This window comes from Hemitrygon akajei, chromosome 11 (genome assembly GCF_048418815.1).
Source record: "Hemitrygon akajei chromosome 11, sHemAka1.3, whole genome shotgun sequence".
NCBI classification, from domain to species: domain Eukaryota; kingdom Metazoa; phylum Chordata; class Chondrichthyes; order Myliobatiformes; family Dasyatidae; genus Hemitrygon; species Hemitrygon akajei.
Window position 1 is genome coordinate 168,211,649 of NC_133134.1, and position 19,474 is coordinate 168,231,122.

At 40.2% G+C, this 19,474-nt stretch overlaps 1 protein-coding gene across 2 annotated transcripts in view; it reads right to left on the reverse strand.

The window, feature by feature from the left end:
- LOC140736262 (death-inducer obliterator 1-like) overlaps nucleotides 1-19,474 on the reverse strand; it is a 136,386-nt gene that overhangs the window by 5,554 nt on the left and 111,358 nt on the right. For both annotated transcript variants that reach the window (XM_073062202.1, XM_073062201.1), the window contains exons 14-16: nucleotides 17,019-17,172; nucleotides 13,902-13,991; nucleotides 10,710-10,905 (exon numbers count right to left, since the gene is read on the reverse strand). In XM_073062202.1, the coding sequence (XP_072918303.1) occupies nucleotides 10,710-10,905; nucleotides 13,902-13,991; nucleotides 17,019-17,172 (440 nt within the window). The remainder of the gene's footprint in view (nucleotides 1-10,709; nucleotides 10,906-13,901; nucleotides 13,992-17,018; nucleotides 17,173-19,474) is intronic.

Here is a 19,474-nt window from a genome sequence, read left to right on the forward strand (position 1 = left end):
AGGCTGGAATCCAGAGCAACAAACAACCCGTTGGAAGAACTCAGCGGGTCGAGCAGCATATGTGGATGGGGAGGGTGGTGGCGGAGTTGAGGAATTAATGAGCTCCTGTTGCAGGGTTTCTAGCTGAAAAGGCAATTCCTACAGTCATCGTTCATCTTGCTGGACCCGTTTAGATCTTCCAGCAGTAACACACAAAATGCGTGAGGAACTCAGCATCTATGAAGGGGAATTCGACCGAGACCCTTCATCGGGTCATCTTCGGACCTTCTGAGTTGCTCCAGCATTTCATGTGTTCCTCTGGATTTCCAGCATCTGCAAAATCTCTTGCGACGAGTTCACTGTCAATTAGGGTTTGAAGAAGCACCCAGTATTGTGTTGTCCGAGACAACCAAGATCCCAGAGACAACAGTAGTGACAGCGAAAGTACAGCTAAATTCTGCTTTCTACTTCATATTTTCACAATTTAAACCAACTCCATCTTCCCCGCAGATCACCCCAACCCCCATGAGCCGCGACCGCAGAGTTTGCATCGCCAACACCAGACGGGAACAACTAGTCCGTTAGGTGGCGATCGCGAGGTGGTCAAGCCTGGGTTAGGGAAGGGCGACTCTCCTATCCCGTTTCTTTCCACATACACTGTGGCGGACAGGATGATGTGCGCTGAAGTGGGACAACCAATCAATAGACGATAACTAAAAACCTAATGAGGGAAGAAAAAAAACCGAGATTCTGCAGAGGCTGGAAATTCAGAGCATCATGCACGAAAGTGCTGGAGAAACTCAGCCGGTCAGGCAGCATCTATGGTGCAATTTCGGGCCGCGACCTCCATTAGTCGACTTGTTTATCCTCTCCATAGATGCTGCATGAGCTACTGAGTCCCTCCAGTATTTAGGTTGGGTAGAGGACAGGTCATTGACCGGACCCTGAGCTAGGATCTCTCCCTTTGCTGGATGACAACCTTGGATAACGTAGTGATGATACTACATACACGTTCTCAATCTCCTCTACCCTCTTCTAGTCAGATGGGCAGGGACACAGTGCGCGTACTGAACCTGGCCGCCTCCTTCGTCGCACACCTTATGGCTGGAAGCTGCAACTACTCCCATTAACACACACACACACACACAAAATGCTGGTGGAACGCAGCAGGCCAGGCAGCATCTATAGGAAGTACAGTCGACATTTCGGGCCGAGACCCTTAACGAAGATCTCGGCCCGAAACGTCGACTGTACTTCCTATAGCTGCTGCCTGCTGGCTTGCTGCGTTCCACCAGCATTTCGTGTGTTGCTTGAATTTCCAGCATCTGTAGATTTCCTCGTGTTTGCGTTTTTAAATTCGCTGCTCCCACTACTCGGTATTTAAATCGCAAGGAAGCTATGTAGACCAAGGCGTGGTAAATGGGATTTATATTAGACCAGGATGAACACAGTGGGTTAAGAGGTTTGGTTCTGCGCTCTGGACTTACGCCTAAATAGACGCTGGACACGAAAGTATTTCACCACGTGATTCACTCAATCATAATCTAAGAGTAACATCAGAGACGATGCAATTGCATTTTTCGTGGGAGGAGGCGAGGATACTGAACGCAAACACGTAATGAAGACATTACATGAAAATAATAGATAACTTTTAGAAATGAAACTAATTTTAGTAGGATATTTTTCCAAACAATGGGTTTGGGGCTGCGTATGTTTAACTAGAGTAGCGGGGTTCTATCTCAAATTTAAAATAACCTCCTAAAGTAAACTCCGTAAAAAGCGGGGATAGAAAACTACGGAATTAGGGACAAAAGGTTTAAATTGGAGTTCAAAAAGGCAGCAATAACGACGGGCCGAACTGCCGCGTGTTGGGGGTTCTCCTAGTTTGTGGGTTCAGTTTTACTCCACTGTAAAGATTGGTGGAAGAGAAGCTTCTCTTCGGTGCAATATTCCCTAACAGGAGAGGTTCAAGAAAAGGCAATACTACAACAGAAACAGAAAGAAAGAAAGAAAGAAACACCAACTACTGCAAAATAAATCCGTTCACCAGGTCTTCAGAGACGTGACGGGGGTGGTGTTTACCAGTAGTCCATGATTCACCCCCGTTAGCCTAGGGGATGGAGACGACGATCTCCAGTGGCGGGAAACCACACCAACTATTGGGAATAAGCGACTTCACGTTATAAGAATCTGATCATACCGCTCACTTCCTTGTGAAGCAAGATGTGGCCTCACAGTGAACTTTAACGAGCAACTCTACTCGATATTACTTTCCCCTTCTGCTGGAAGCTTCAATAGCTTTCACCCCCCAGTTATACTCTACATAACTTCCTTACTTACAATGTAGCCTTCAGTAATGGTAGAATTTCAAGCAGGATGCCGAGTATTTAGAGACAGTTTAGGAGAGGTATCACAGATCCTTGAGGTGGACTGATGTGCGTTGATTTGCACTTTCCACGCACCGAGTGGCTTCACAACGCCGAGATGCCCTCTTTACTACTGAAACAATCACACCAATCTTGATCAGAAGATTCGAGGCAGAAGTTGAACCAATTTCAGGATCAGTGTGAGACGAGCAGGCCCGTGACTAAGCTCTCAAATTAGCCCTGCTCTCAAGGATTCCCTCAGAACCCTGGCTCAAAGTAATTATCCAATTCACTTTTGATGTTATTACATCGACCACTGCAGCCTTTCAATTAAAAATCTCCTACCCAAATCTAATTGGTGATTTGATGTAATCAAGGGTCTCAACTGCCGAGAATTGATGAACAGAAAGGAGAGAGTTAAAACTTGCGGGGAAGTGATCGTTGAGTAAAAAAAAGGAACAGAATTTTTCTGATAATTCCTAAAGCAAAGGTTGGTAGATGAGGTGGTGGTTGTGGTAAGAGAGTTGGCTTGTATAACAGTGAATGGGATTCACACCGCACAGGACCACAGTGTGTGACAGAACGTAAGATAGAGGTGATCTTACAGATTACGTGTATAAAATCACGAGGGATAGGATAGGATGGTAGGTTGGGGTGGCCTAGTGGGCAAGGCATCAGACTAGTAACCTGAAGGTCACTGGTTCGAGCCTCAGCTGAGGCAGCCTGTTTCTGTCCTTGAGCAAGGCACTTAACAACACATTGCTCTGCGACGTCACCGGTGCCGAGCTGCATGGGTCCTAGTGCCCTTCCCTTGGACAACATGGCCTGCGCTTGGGCAATTGCCAGTCTCCCATACAACTCCAGGCGCAGATCCATGGTCTCTCGAGACCGACGGATGCCACCACCAGGTTGGGGTAAATATTAGGCCATAGGTTTAAGGTGCAATATTAAATAGGAACAGCTTTTTAATGTACAATGTGGAATGAGCTACCAGATAAAGGGAATTAACTTTTGAAGATCAATTGGACAGGTTTACATACGTTTAGGTTACGGGCCAAACACAAGCAAATAGAACTAAGTTGGACGGAGCATGTTGATCAGCATTTACCAGCTGGAATTGAGGGTCTTTATTTAGAGAACCAGCCTTAATCGAAATATTTAGTTTTTAGCATGCCTTTAGATTTGTTAACACTCATTTGGTTTGAAACTAAGGATTAAATCTTCTGAAATTTATCATGTTGAACAGTGAACACAGAACCTGTCCAGACTGCTTTGCAACTCATTGAAGATCAGCAAAACCTTCTGATGATACACAAACCCATACTGCAGGAACATTTAAAAAATGCTATGGAACATAAGATGCAAATGATTTGAGTTTAAAATCAAAAGGGAACTACACATCAGGTGAAGGCAAATACTGTTTGGGAGAATAAATTTTCACTGCAATTCTATTAAATGTTGGCAACGCCCCTGCATTTGTAGATTTGAATCCATTGCAGCTCAGCAGTTAATCCTGGAGAACATGTCCATGTAACAGAGGGGAATCGGTCTTTTCCACACAATAACCGACTATTCCATGGGTGATGAAAAAAATCCACCGCAACTATTCAAAGGGGAGCAAAACAATTTTCCTGTTCTTCAATCAACAGATGCATCAATGTATACTGTGTATTATCATTTACCATCCATTCTGGAGATCTGGTGTGACCAGGAAGAACAGCATTTTAATCACCATCTCTAATTGTCCTGTGGTGTGGGGCTGAGCAACATCCTTGAACCACTACAGTTCTGCTGAAGATAGGCCAGTGCTGTTCGTCAGCAGTGAATACACTGTAATTCACAGTAATACACTACTGTAATACATAAACAGGCCTTTCGGCCTGACCATTCCATGCTAACCAAGGTCCCATTTGCTTGTGTTTGGCTTATATTTCTCTCAACCTTTCCTATTTATGTACTTAAATGTCTTTCCAATGTGGCTATGTGCTCTCCTCAACTACCTTTCCTACTTCCATGGAAGCACCACCCACAGGTCTCAAATCTTTTCCCTCTAACCTTAAATCTATGCCCTCTAGCTTTTGCTTCCCAGTGTATACTCACCATATCTATGCCCCTCATGATTTTATACCCACAAGGCCATCTTGCAGTCTTATATTGCAAGCAGTACCATTCCTGCCAGTCTAACCTCTCCCTATAGCTCAGGCCCTTGAATCCTGGCAACATTCTTGTACGTCTTACATAAGAGTACAGCACAGTTCAGACTCTTCGGCCCACTATGTTGTGTTAACTTTTTAACCTATTCTAAGATTAATCTAACCCTTCCCTCCCATTTTTTTTTCATCCATTGCCCAAGAGTCTCCTAAATGCTCATAATGTATGTTTCTACTACAGTAAATTCCATGTACCCACCACTCTCTTTTACATTCTTTCCAACATAATGACTTTTCTCTTATAACTGGTTATTCAATACTAAGCAAAGTAACTCAAAATACAGCAGCACCAACATCTTGTACAGCTGATGGTTTGAAGTTTCTGGAGTAAGATACAGCAGCAATGAAGGAATTGCGATTTATTTCCAAGACGGCGTGAGACATGGAGTGGACTTCTAGATGACAGTGCTCTCAAGCTCTTACAGCTCTTGTCCTTGATGGTAGAGGTCGCAGGTTTGGCTGATGAGCCTGGGTCAGTGACTGCACTAAGTTCTGCAGTTGGTAAACACTCTAGTGGTGAAGTGAATAAATATGGTGGATGTGGCTAATCAAGTTGGCTGCTTTGTCCTGGATTGCGTTGAGATTCTTGATTGTTGGTGGCTCTCCAGGCAAGTGAACAGGTTTTCATCACTTGTAGATGATGGAAAGGTGCGAAGTCACTTGCTTCCTAATATCCAGCCCCTGAACTGACCTGCTCTTGTAGTCAGTTTTAAATGTGGCTGGTCCAGTTGAATTTCTGGTCATTGCTTTTTGTTAGTGGTAATGCCATTGACTGTCAAAGTGGTTAAACCCTTTGTGGAGATTATCACTGCCTGTTGATACAAATGTTCTAACACTTACCAGCCCCTGTGGTCTAGTTCTTGCTGCACACATGTCCAGCTTTATTTTCTAATGTTCTTCTGAAGTAATAATGGTTTTTATGAAGTTTTTGTAAAGTTAGAGGCTTCAAGTAAGCACTACCATATCAGCCCTACTTCTAATAAATACTTCTTATAGAAATTGTACCTTAGCTTGAAAGAAGGGGCCATCTCTTTAGAACAAAGATGAGGAGGAATTTCTTTAGCCAGGGGTTGGTGGATTTGTGGAATTTGTTGTCACAGATGGCTCTGCAGGCTAATTCATTCAGTATATTTAAAATAGAGGTTGATAGGTTCTTAATTAGTAAGGGCATCAACGGTTCGAGAGAGATGGCAGGAGAATGGGATTGAGAGAGATGATACATCAGCCATGATGGAATAGCAGAGCAGGCTCGATGGGCCAAATGGTCTAATTCTGCTCATGATAAAAGATTACATAGCTCTGGTGATAATGATTTATAAATTTAAATTAGATAAAAATCAAACCTGTCTAGGGCCTGTTTCCTGAACTTCTGAGCATATTGTTCTGTAATTGCAGGCCCATCATTTTAGATCTTACATGCTGCTTGCTGTATTCTCTTCACTGCAGTAAGAGGCTGACAGACGTCTCCCCCAATGAACAAACCCTGAATGCTGTCTGATGCCATTCTGTGTGCTTGAATAGCAGAATACTCAACCAGGTGGCCAATGCAGAGATGGGTGAATAGCAATCAGTAATGAGATCACTAGTTGATCTATTAAGGTCCCTAGCAATTGTAACACCTCAAATATCTGCCTAAGATCAGAAGAGACAATGAAGTTACTGAGCAGATGAACAGTTTGGCATGGACTAGATGGGCAGTCAGGGTATCTGCCATATGCAGATGTAATTATGGTTGAGGTGTTATTATATTGTGAATATTCAGAAACTGGGAGGGGCATCTCAACTCACTTCAAGTTATCCAAACTTTTAGTCAGAGTGGAACTGTCAGAGTGAACTCCAGAGTGACTTTCCAAAGTTTCACTGCTGGTCCTCAACGACTTCATTAGAAAATGAGATTGAATGTGAAGCTGAAAATAGCAACTTTACTTTTTACCCTAAGAACAAACTATTTTTATGATTTAAGGTGTTGGTATAATAGGTCAACTTTAACCCACAAAACATACTCAATACCATGGCTTCCAGAGGAATATTGTGCAACATCAGTTTAGACCCTTTCAAATCCCAAGGTTATTTCCTACATTCTAAGAGTTGACTGGTGTACTCTGTCCAGAGGATCAGAAGAATGTTCTTTGGACTGACTGCCCCCAACACTTGTGCTAAATGAATGTGCAAGCAGCACAGGGTGAATGTATTGTGTACACTCCTGTGGGGCAACAGAGACCAGGAACTGGAGCAGATTCCCCCCTTCACAGATGACGGAATTTTTCCTGTTGCCCTGATTAATAACAGTTACCATTCAGTCTGGATTTGCCAAGAGATCCTCCCGCTCAATTATTTGATGTGATCGTAGACTGATTCAGTTTAACCCTCCAAAACCCAATCTCCTGTTGTCACACCATATCTTGCCAATGCAGGAGGGAGCTGGTTATATATTAATAACTCAATGGAATATTGCTCTTTGAAAAAATCTTTTCATTTGTTGTATCCATATCATTAGGGTGACACAGAGGTGTATCTAGTAGAGCTGTTATCCCTGAGCCACGTTCAATCTTGCTCTCCAGTGCTGCCCGTGTGGAGTTTGCACATTTTCCCTGTGACCGCATGCGTCTCCTCCACATCCCAAAGAGATGCAGCTTGGAAGATTAAATGGCCCCTAGAACATGGATCAGCAGTAGAAAATGGGAAGAGTTGATGGAATTAAGGAGGAAGTAAGAAGATTAATAAAATAAATTTATGATAGTCAACATGGTCTCAACGGGCCAAAGGGCCTGTTTCTGTGCCATGGAACTCTACAATGTTATTTCATTGTAGAAGTTAATATAATTCTAGCACCACACCATGTTAGAAACAAAAGCCTTAATATGGGTTCCTGATTATTGCTGGCATAAGTTATAGTCCTATTTACAGCTAACCCAGTGTGAAATACAATACTCTCTGTGACAGTAGCACAAATGAAGTAGTAATGCTCCAATCTACAAAGAGAAATAGACAGTAACTTTAAGTACTGTTGTATGGACCAAACAAAAATGGGAGTGCTGAAGTAAGGGGTGGTAAGGGAAAAAAATTTTAATCATGGTTTCACTGTTGCTGAATTGTTTGGGAAGTTTCAAAGTATCTGACAAAGAATCTGTACACTTACAGCCAAATTATATTGCTGCTAAAAAATAAAAGATAATTATTGCATATTAGACCCTGGGAAGGGAGTAGACGATGGGAATGATGGTGCACCTGAAAGGAAAATTTCCCTAAATTGATTAAAGTTCTGTGTTTCCACAAGCTCAGAGGTGCAGTCATACATTTTCAGGATTCCAAGTGCTCATCATTGTCTGTTCTTCATGGAGATCAATCTCTGTGGATGCCTTCATGCCACCATGTTGGCTTCATCTCTCTTGCGTATCGACACAAAACAAAACGTGCAGTTGTTGAGTCAGTGGCCAATGAAGGATGGGATCCGCATAGAAAAGAGGCAAAGTTCATAAACTATGGCTGAAATCCCACATTCCAAATTTTCAATATGGGGCATTCCTCAATTTAGAAATAGGATATCAATTAAAACACTACTCAATGGACTACCTTAGGGATTAACTTCTGCAATTTATTGATCATTCTCACATAGCATTAATAGTATGAAACAGCTATGGATGTGATATTTTGGGATTCTGATTCTTTGGCACTCTGAAGATTATCAGAAATAATAACCATGTTATGTAGGAACAATATTTTAGAAGTGTTTTTGACACTTGATTTGTATTTCAGGTGACAACCTACTGTGAAGTTTGATTTAGCTGGCACTCTAAACCCAACTGATTTAAATAAAGGGTTTGCTAAATGTGTTTCTGGTTACTCTACACTGCTGATTCTCAGGGCAACAATACACAGAAAAATTCACCCAGATTTCCAAAATAAACTAGCTATGACTGAAGTGAGTAGGATTGATCATTTTATAAGTCACACAAAAAATTAGACTACATTACTGTAAATGGCAGCACAATGTCTAGTTTTTTGTCATAATCCGGAGTTAAAGTCAACTTGATCAATTGCCTCAAATAAATAAGCTGTTGCCGTTTCTGAATCGGAGTGAGAGATGTAGACACGCAAGCGGAGTGCAGTACAAAGGTAAGTAAACAAGACACAAAACTAACAGCATTCTGTTAATCACCGATTAACAGTTACATAAGAAAACCACGACTGTCGGTCATGCTGGAAAGTTTTAAATAAAATGATACATCATCAGTGTATCATTGTTGTATATTATAAACACGTAGGTGTGAAATAATGGAACTTCCTAATATTTACTCTCATAAACAGAAAAAAAATTAGGAAGTCAGGAGCAAACCACTCTGGTGTTAAATACAGGTGGTAGTTGGTACCCACCGATATTGAAGCTACCACAGCCAATACATAGTCAGCAGGGAGTTAATTTACCATCAACACTATAAGTATCAAAATGTCTCCCTAGACTTGAAGGCTGAAGAAGAAACATACTGCTGCTGCTGACTACATCCAAATCTTATCTACATGTTTGATGTTGAATCCTAAACACAATCCCTTACAAGGTGCTGAACTTCAAACACAGTAGGGGATCCAGAGTTAAAACTCCGCTGATTGGCATCGTGATTCCAGGCGCTGAACATCGTCCACTGCCAGACATTTATAATTCACACGAATCCCAAATGCAATGTTCTGGAAATAACTTTATTTATAATAGTTACGTTAAAAACAAAGTTACAATATTGAAAACAAAAAAGCAGTTTGTATACAAAATACACAGGTTGAAGATACGGGAAACCACCCAATTTAAGAATGTGTTTCAGTAGAGAAACTAAAAACCAAATCCTAGATGTGCACAGAATGCTCCACAAGTTAGTTGAGTACTTCACATCTCTAACCGCACCCCCCCCCCACCCCCGCACCGCTGAGTTCATTTCTATCTGTGGCATTACTAAGGTAACATGCATCTTGAAAATCTCCTCAGAAAAACTTGGGAACATTGTTTAATTTATGAAACAGAGTTAAAAATGTTTGCTGTTGATGTTTGTTGACTAAATTCTGACTAAAATTCCCACCCCCAAATTCCATTGCCTCAATGTGCTAAAAAGTCTGCTCTGTTTGAGTCTGGTTCCTTGAATGCAGCACTGCATTAACCAGATAACTAAATATTCAAATTGTAGTCTAAAGAATAGTGGCATAAAAAATGCATAATTTGCTCCAAACCCTACAACAAGAAGGAAGCAAAAAGCTGTAATATGACAGCATGCCAGCAAAAGAATTGGCTTCTTTGTATGAATGATGTATAGTAGAGCAAATTTGTATTTAAATAACTCACCTCCATCACGAGTACTGTATGCCATGCAAGTGATGGTCATTTCAAACTGAATGGACTTACCTTTTTTGTCTTTAAGCTCTCCGGTATTTTAATACAAGGCAAAAAGAAACCTTGAAGTTAAGAGTGCTTAATCTATTTGTTAGGTAAGATCAAGTTTCTCCTCTAGTGTCTGGATGCTGTAAGCATGCTTATGTAATACACCAAACACTCAACAAATCCAACTGCAATCAGATTTTACCAAAATGACATTTAACCTGATAAAATTATGTAACCATCTTTTCATAATGGATTTTAATGACCAGAAAGTTACTTGATATTAAATAATGAGTACGTTGCAGTGTTGTTTGTAACCCCAGAATTACCCAAGTACATAATTTACAGATTTCACATAATATGTTTGGACTGAACACTGTATGTATTTAATGGTGTGAAGGTGTGGCAAAGTCCTCATCATTGCAATATTGTGGAATGTTGGTGTAGAACGGCAAGAAAAGATAGTGGCCACATAACTTCTGCATGTCACCCCCACCATTTACAACTCAGTCAGCCTGGCTTCTCAAAGATGGTGAAAAGAGAATTATAATGATGATGAGTTCTCAGATTGTGGAAGGGCAGGTTTGTGAGTAGAGTGAACTCCCACAGACAACACGGCCAGCAACAGGGAGAACTGTTCAAACAGGAAACTGAAGTCTCAAAAGGAGATGTCATCGTTTGGGTCCTGTTGTGCTTCAGTAAAGTACTAATGTAATTGCAAAGTCAGCAGCTTTTTAGCAAGCTGCTGTTCTACTGGCATTTTGCTAATCGTGTTTCTAAATAATCTGCTCTTACCTGGGCCCTCAAAAGGTAATAATTTGGAGGGAATCGGGTCAGCAGCAGCAAGCGGTATTAGATAGAGGTCCTTGATGTGCCTGGCGTTATTTGCCACCACGCCAAAGCGGCCCCGGCTGTTGAAGTAGGAATACAACGAGATGTAGGTGACCTCCTCTTCTTCAGTGGCTGGGTGAAAACGAATCAGGCAGACTTCCTGCATTTGCCATGGGAGGAAAACAAAAGCAGAAATCACTCAACACAAGCCACGCTGCAATCACAGCTGCAACTAGCAGATACGTTCCTACCCACCCCCATGTCACCTCCAAATGTACTATATCTTAATACTTGTTCATAGAATACACAGGAACTTCCCTCCAGCCTATTCCGCATCTTGCCCACTCTCTATTAATCAATAGCTGACCTACACCTCACATTTATTACTTACTTGAAGTGCTCCTCACCAGACATTTAGGACAAAAGACCATAAGACATAGGAGCAGAATTAGGCCACTTATCCCAAGTTTGCTCTGATATTCAATTATGGCTGATTTATTTCCCCTCTTAACCCCATTCTCCTGCCTTCTCCCCACAACCTCTGACACTCTTGCTAATCAAGAGCCGCTTTAAATACTTGGCCTCCACAGTTGTATGTGGCAATGAATTCCAGAGATTCACCACCCTCTGACTAAATAAACTCCTCCTCATCTCTGTTATCAAGGAACACACCCTTGTATTCTGAGGCTGTGCCCTTTGGACCTAGACTCGCCCACTATTGGAAACATCCTCTCATTGTCCATTCTATGTAGGCCCTTCAATATTTGATAGGTTTCACTTCTATTATTGGTACTTATTGTACGTTTCCTTGCAATTAAGACTAATGGAATTGCCAATTTCCAAACACCCCATGAATTATGCAGCTTCTTATGCCACTGTGGGTTAAGGTTTAACCACACTGCTATGTATCTGGAGTCACATGCTGATCAGATGATGCAAGGACTCAGTTTTTCCCTCCTTGGAGGGCCATGGACAATATGGAGGAAGTGAGGAAGAAAGTACAATCTGGAAGTGAGCTGTACTACAACAGGTGAGGTCCAACAACATATTTCCCTTGAATGGGTATCACTGAATATTTCATAACTGTAGGCTCATAGAATTCGTAACCTTTCAAGTATCAATGCAGATGCATTACAGTCAGAGTGGCAGATCTTGCACTCTTAAGTAAAATTCAAATAAAAATAAAATTGGTAAGGTTAGCTCCATTTGGGCTCTCTTACACCCAAATTCAGATCAGCCAGGATTGCTGACTTGTCTTCTAGATAGTTTCTCACAACAAGCTGAAACTTAACTGAACATTAATAGACAGAAGAGGCAATGAAGGTATGATGTGAGGTGCTTCTGTGGAATGCTTTGAGTAGCTTTAAATTTAAGTGTTTGACTAATATTATCCAACATCCCAAAAAAGCAAAGAATACAAGACCCTTTAACCATAATTTTAAATAATCTAATGAAACTGGTCTGTAATTTTCTCAGTTTAACTCATCTGCAAATGATTATTGAATAAGTCCATTTATCTTTTAAATGATTTTCACTAGGATTATGTGATACCACTCACAAACAAATCTTCCAAAATTGATATACAATGATGTTTTAACTACAATGTACTGCCAGGGGTGGAGGTAAAGGCATCTAAGAGGCTCTTAGATAGGCACATGGATGTAAGAAAAATGGAAGGCTATATAGGACAGAAAGATTAGATTGATTTTAGAATAGGCTAAAAGGTTGGCACAACATTGTGAATTGAAGGATCTGTACTATATACATCAAACACAGGAGGCTCAGAATTACATTAACCATCTTGGCTTTAGTTCAGCTGCTGTCAAAACCTTATGTATGCCCCTATCTTCTGTCTTTGCTAACCTGACCAACACCTGATTGTTCCTGTCAACTTTACCTTCCATATATCTGAGGTAGGACAGGAATCTGCTTCCCATCCCATCTTGCAAAAAATCTTGTTGATCTGTTACCCACGTGCAGCGTAGCAGCTTACAATTGAGCACTGACTCTACTTAAACATTTCATTAGTGATTCCAAACCTCGGCATGGCTTAATCTTTCTCCTCCTCCTCACATCTGGGAATCCCATAATTCTGACTTTGTGATCATCCCCAAGATTAACCATTGCCTAGGCCCAAATGCCTGAATTCTCCATAGATGTCACCTAACCTGCTGAGCTCCTTCACACCATAAACCTTTTCTTTACACCTAACTAACAAAAGCCACTGATCATATTATCTCCTTATATCCTTTGGCAAAGTTTTGTTTACTGACAATCCTCTGAAGAGCTCCGAGATTTTTTTTCACTAAAATACAAGTTGTTATTGTAATAGAATTTTTGGGATCAAATAAACATTGAGTAGTAAATATTTACATTTAATTCTAGTACAGTGTTTTGTAATAACTATATCACAAATGACAGTGCTACAAGGGAAAATATTTTGGCTGCAAAAAGTTGGAAGAGCTTATTGTAATACATAGTTAGAAATCTGTAGAGGGTTTACGTACACTGTGCCAACAGGTATCAGGCTCATTCAGTTGTCCGTAAATAGTTATTTAGCAAATTTGTTGCTGCAGCCTGAAGAACCCACTCAGCATTTCAGAAACCGCTTCTTTCCCATCACCACCAGATTTCAGAATAGACAATGAATCCGGGTACACGAGCTCACTAATTTTTTGGCTCTCATTTTGCACTAATTTTTCAATTTCTTATTGTAATTTTTATTATTATTATGTATTGCAATGTTCTGCTACTGCAAAACAGCAAATTTCACAACATATGTCAGTGATTTTAAACCTAATTCTGACTCTGAATTTGATTAATGGCACCATCACCATTTCTTCCTCCCACCTCCCGCAACAAATGATAGCAGAGCTTCCACATTCACTCAGCTGTGCGTCAACTTTCTAAAGCCAGCATACTGAACCAAGGAAGGGAATGAGCCAACATTGTTCAATGGATGCTTTTTACAAGAGCTGAAAATTCTGAATAACCGTTACTTGCATTGAAAAATGAGATTCTTATATTTCAGGAAAAACTCTTCTGTAAAGCAAATGGGATTCAAAAATTATAAATCACAGCATAAATATAAAGTAAAGTGACATACAGAATTTTAGAACACAATTTTCTAACTATGAAGAATAAACAGTGGAATACCTTGGAGAGCGATGACTTCAGTTTTCCTACATAATCCCAAACTGTATGGGGTGAAATCCGGCCACCGATGTGAATTGTATCAGGCAAATCCTAACAAAACAAAAAGATTGTTAAATCATAAAAGCAAATTACTCTCTGTGGCACCGATTTTGTCATCAGTGATAATAATAACAAAATCTAAACTTGCTCCACAAAAATGCCGAGTTTCATCACATTGACAATTTATCAGTTGATGCAGTTATTGACAAATTGTCTTTTGCCATCAGAAGAGCTAGAGGTATTGTTTTGGATTCCTTCATCTGTTCACATAGGTGTTTTACTGAATACCAATTTGCCATTGGTTTATACCATGACTAAATGCCCATGTGCAAGGCAAACTCTACAGGTAAAGAAATCAATCCCAAAGTGAGGCATACCCTCAGTAGGTGGACATTTTGTTTTAAAGTGCCCTTAGTCCTGGCAGTGAGCTCATGGAGCCATTTCATCTAGCCCCTCAGACAGGATGAAGAGATCAATACTCCCCAATGCCATTCGGCTTTACAATTCAACCGCCAGGAGTAAGATATGTTAAAGTGCCGGGGTTAGGACTCAATGTATTTAAGTAAACTACTTAAGAACTTTTTAAAAGCTATTTATTAATGCTTTTTGAGAGGGTGATTTTAGATGCATATCATATTTTTACTGAGTTAAGTATTGTATGTAATTAGTTTTGCTACAACAAGTGTATGGGACATTGGAAAAAATGTTGAATTTCCCCATGGGGATGAATAAAGTATCTATCTATCTAAATCCCCTGATGTTTGGAACTATTGTCGCTATCCCAATTATTATTGACTATACAAACTTCCACTTTTCAATAGTAAATAAAACTGAGAGAATTCTTAAAATTGGTAATTACAGCAAATGGGGATGTACAAGGGGTGATTGATAAGTTCGTGGCCCAAGGTACAATTTTAGAAAACCTAGCACATTTTTCAACATAGTCCCCTCCTACATTTACACACTTGGTCCAGCGGTCGTGGAGCATACGGATCTTGGACCTCCAGAAAGTGTCCACAGCATGGGTGATTGATAAGTTTGTGGCCTAAGGTAGAAGGAGATGAGTTATACAGCTCTCGTTACATGCACATGCAGTTCAACTTTTTTGAGTGACTATGCAGAAAGTTTGAAGTTAATAACTCATCAGGGGTGGTTGATAAGTTGTTGGCCTAAGGTAGAAGAAGATGAGTATTAACTTCAAACTTTCTGCATAATCAGAGTTTAACTGCATGTGCATGTTAGGCCACAAACTTATCAATCACCCATGCTGTGGACACTTTCTGGAGGTCCAAGATCCGTATGCTCCACGACCACTGGACCAAGTGTGTAAATGTAGAAGGGGACTAGATAGATAGATAGATAGATAGATACTTTATTCATCCCCATGGGGAAATTCAACTTTTTTCCAATGTCCCATACACTTGTTGTAGCAAAACTAATTACATACAATACTTAACTCAGTAAAAAAATATGATATGCATCTAAATCACTATCTCAAAAAGCATTAATAATAGCTTTTAAAAAGTTCTTAAGTCCTGGCGGTAGAATTGTAAAGCCTAGTGGCATTGGGGAGTATTGACCTCTTCATCCTGTCTGAGGAGCATTGCATCGATAGTAACCTGTCGCTGAAACTGCTTCTCTGTCTCTGGATGGTGCTATGTAGAGGATGTTCAGAGTTATCCATAATTGACCGTAGCCTACTCAGCGCCCTTCGCTCAGCTACCGATGTTAAACTCTCCAGTACTTTGCCCACGACAGAGCCCGCCTTCCTTACCAGCTTATTAAGACGTGAGGCGTCCCTCTTCTTAATGCTTCCTCCCCAACACGCCACCACAAAGAAGAGGGCGCTCTCCACAACTGACCTATAGAACATCTTCAGCATCTCACTACAGGCATTGAATGACGCCAACCTTCTAAGGAAGTACAGTCGACTCTGTGCCTTCCTGCACAAGGCATCTGTGTTGGCAGTCCAGTCTAGCTTCTCGTCTAACTGTACTCCCAGATACTTGTAGGTCTTAACCTGCTCCACACATTCTCCATTAATGATCACTGGCTCCATATGAGGCCTAGATCTCCTAAAGTCCACCACCATCTCCTTGGTCTTGGTGATATTGAGACGCAGGTAGTTTGAGTTGCACCATATCACAAAGTCCTGTATCAGTTTCCTATACTCCTCCTCCTGTCCATTCCTGACACACCCCACTATGTTGAAAAATAAATGTGCTAGGTTTTCTAAAACTGATGACGCCTACCTTAGGGCACGAACTTATCAATCACCCCTCGTAAGTGGAGATATATGACAATGATGACAATGAAATGGAAGAATGTATCAACTGTGTCAGAATTTTGTCAATCAGTTTGGAGATGCAGAAGAGCAACAAGTATACATGGCAGTCACTAGTTTCAATTAATTTTTTAAAAAACTTTTAAAAACTTTTAAAAAATTTTTAAAAAACCATGTCCTTTTCTTCACCGCATCTTAAGTATTTTTATAATGAATAGGTCTTAGTTAAAAGATTTGTTGGGTATTTTGAAAATTAAGTCTACTTCAGACTAAAATGTAGAAAAGCTCAACAATTCCAATTCAAATTAAATTTTTAAGAATCATATATTACTACACTAAGTGCTCTTGAAAATAAGAATGTTTGTAAAATTTGAGGACAAAATAACAAAAGAAATAGCTTACAATATTTAATTTCATGTAAAAATTGTACTATCATCCCTAGGCTGATTATACCTTGTATCCTAAATAGAAATGAGACGCTCCAAATATCATCTCTTTTATGATGCTTTTAGAGTGAAATTCAGGTTTCAAATTCCAATTTCAGGACTGCTTCTATGAGAGTATTAGAAAAGCCCCTTCAACTTTTCAATGCCCACAAATCTGGTAAAAATCAGCTTCTTTACAGATTAAAACATATTCAATCATTACTTACCGAAACATTTAAACATTCTGATTTTCCAGGGTGCAGTGCTGCAATAAGCTTAATTATTACAATTGCAACTTCATGTGCATGGACTGAAGGCCAACTATTAAACACATATGCAACAGGGATGGTGGGACAAAGACTTTCTTACCTCTACAAGATAGTCAATAGATCCAGAGACTGGGTAGGCTTTAGTAACAAACTTTGCCACACCATGCATATTGATGAATCCTTTCCAAATTGTATCCAGGTGAGACAGAAACGATGAAGTATCCAATTCCACTTGAGTCTTTGACTCTGAAACCCTATTAGTAGAAAAAATCAGTCAGAAAAATCAGAGATCCTTCCTTCTATTTTACCTGTTTTCAATCAATAGGGGAAGTGGGCAAAACAGCACATCTATGTCTCTGGCCCTCTGAAATCACATGACCAGCAATTTTCATCTCAGTTTTTGTTTAAGTAATGACTCAAATCCAGTCATCATATCCTCTGTTGCTCTGGTCATTACCACCATACATCCCCTGCTGTTCTTGCACATGAACACCTTTTACATATATGTACATGTACAGAACATTAACCCTCTACTCTGGCATAATATTTCCCTTTTAAAACATATTTTATCTGACTTTCTTCACTTACTCTCACAGAGTAAGAATGACAACCAGACTTTATTGCCAATCAGGATCCCAGGTGCATTTGATTTTCCACAATGATTGAATGGGTTTTCTTTTGATTACAGTTGTATTTCCAATTTAGTAAATGTGCTTTCTGAATATCTGTCCCCATTTGAAGAATTTAATCTGCCACTTATCTGCTTAACTGAAGAAAATTCACCCTCATAGTTATCTTTGCAGAATCTGAAAATTTAGCCAGTGCCAATTCATAAAAGAGCCGCTGAAACATCTTTCCAAGTTACAGTATATCAACTGGAAGCAGAACACGGCCCCTTGAGCTGTAGCCACCATTCAGTGGCTTAACAATTCTAACACAAACTCTGTGTTCCCATCTATTCCAGGTAAACATTCACCCTCTTGCTTATCAAAAATCTGCCTAAAAATATTTAAAGCCTCTTTACCTTTTGTTTATTGCCCCTAATCTCTTTATGCCTCATCTTAATCACAGCTGTGTAAGTAATGAATATGTTTAGCCAGCAGCAAATTAAAATGTGCATGACTATGCTTGTACATTTGTAGTGTCACTAAGCCATCAATTGCAGAATGGATTATGTGCTGAGGTAATTCACAGACTTTCTCCAGCTCCTCCACGTTTGATGGAGCCTTCCTGTAAGACAATTCAGGAAACAGAAAATCCTATTCCTCTCCTGTTGGGTGTCAATGCTATGAAAGTGGAATGCCATCAATTAAGCTTTTCTCCACATGAAGAACTGTTTAATTCTGTTGAGCAGGTTAGAAGACCTTGCAATCTTCTAATTATAGCTACTATAACACACAAGGAACCCTCCAGCCTACTATGTATACATGGGCTCTGTAACTTCTTCCAGCTTAAGGTTGGCCCTGCAGGTTACAGTTCTTGAAGTAAACATTGTACAGTTTACATGTGATGAGGAATTCTGCTGTGCCTCCCACCTTCCCATTTTCAGCACTCAGTGCCTGACATGGTCATCCTTGGGGTGTCAAAGTTTTGTCCTCTCCCCTTTTCAGAAGATGGTTTATGCTGTTCTTTACAATGGTTAATCACCACAAACTGACCCGTGAATCTATTTTTAAACAGAACAACATCTGCAGTCCTCTGGCATGGCTTATGTGACCAGACAGAATTTAAAACTGCTATGAGATCCTTCTGAATCTCCTTCCTTGACTAACAGATTAAGATAACTTTTCCAAGCTATTTATTTGTTCACTTATCTTGTACTCCTTTACCTCATTTCAGCATGTTTAACCTATCGGATAGTTCACCTTGTTCTGCTTTAACAATAAAATCAACATTATTCTACTGATAAAGTAACAATCATTAGACTTTTAAGACACAGGAGCAGAATTAGGCTATTCAGCCCATCGAGTCTGCTCCACCATTCCATCATGGCTGATTTATTAACCTTAACCCCATTCTCCTGCCTTCTCTCTGTAAACTTTGACAGCCTGACAAATCAAGAACCTATCAATCTCTGCTAAAGAATCACGAGGCAGTCTGTAGTGCAACTGGCCAGAACCCAGAACCGATTGATTGTCAGAGTCAGACAGAAGAGAACTGGGCTCTTCAGCCCACCTCCAGTGATTATTTTGCCCACATTAGGTCTATATGCTTCTATGTTTTTGCCTATTTAAATGTCCCTTAAACAGTGATTGTAATTTGCACATGCCCAACCATAGTGCCCACCAACTAGTCGCATTTACCCACATTTAGCCTATACCCTCTAAACATTTCATATCCATGTACTCACTCAAATGTTTTTTGAATGCTGTTGTTATACTCCCTGTGACTTGGGTCTTGTTTACGCTGGTGTCACACTGACCTTTGGTTTTGGTTCTGATAGTTCTGGCTTTTACCTTTGGCTCCTTAGAAGCGAGCTTGTCGTCCAAGCCTGGAACTTTACCTAAAAGTGTGCAACCACACCTTTCCTATTGCGTGTAGTTCTTGTCACCACAC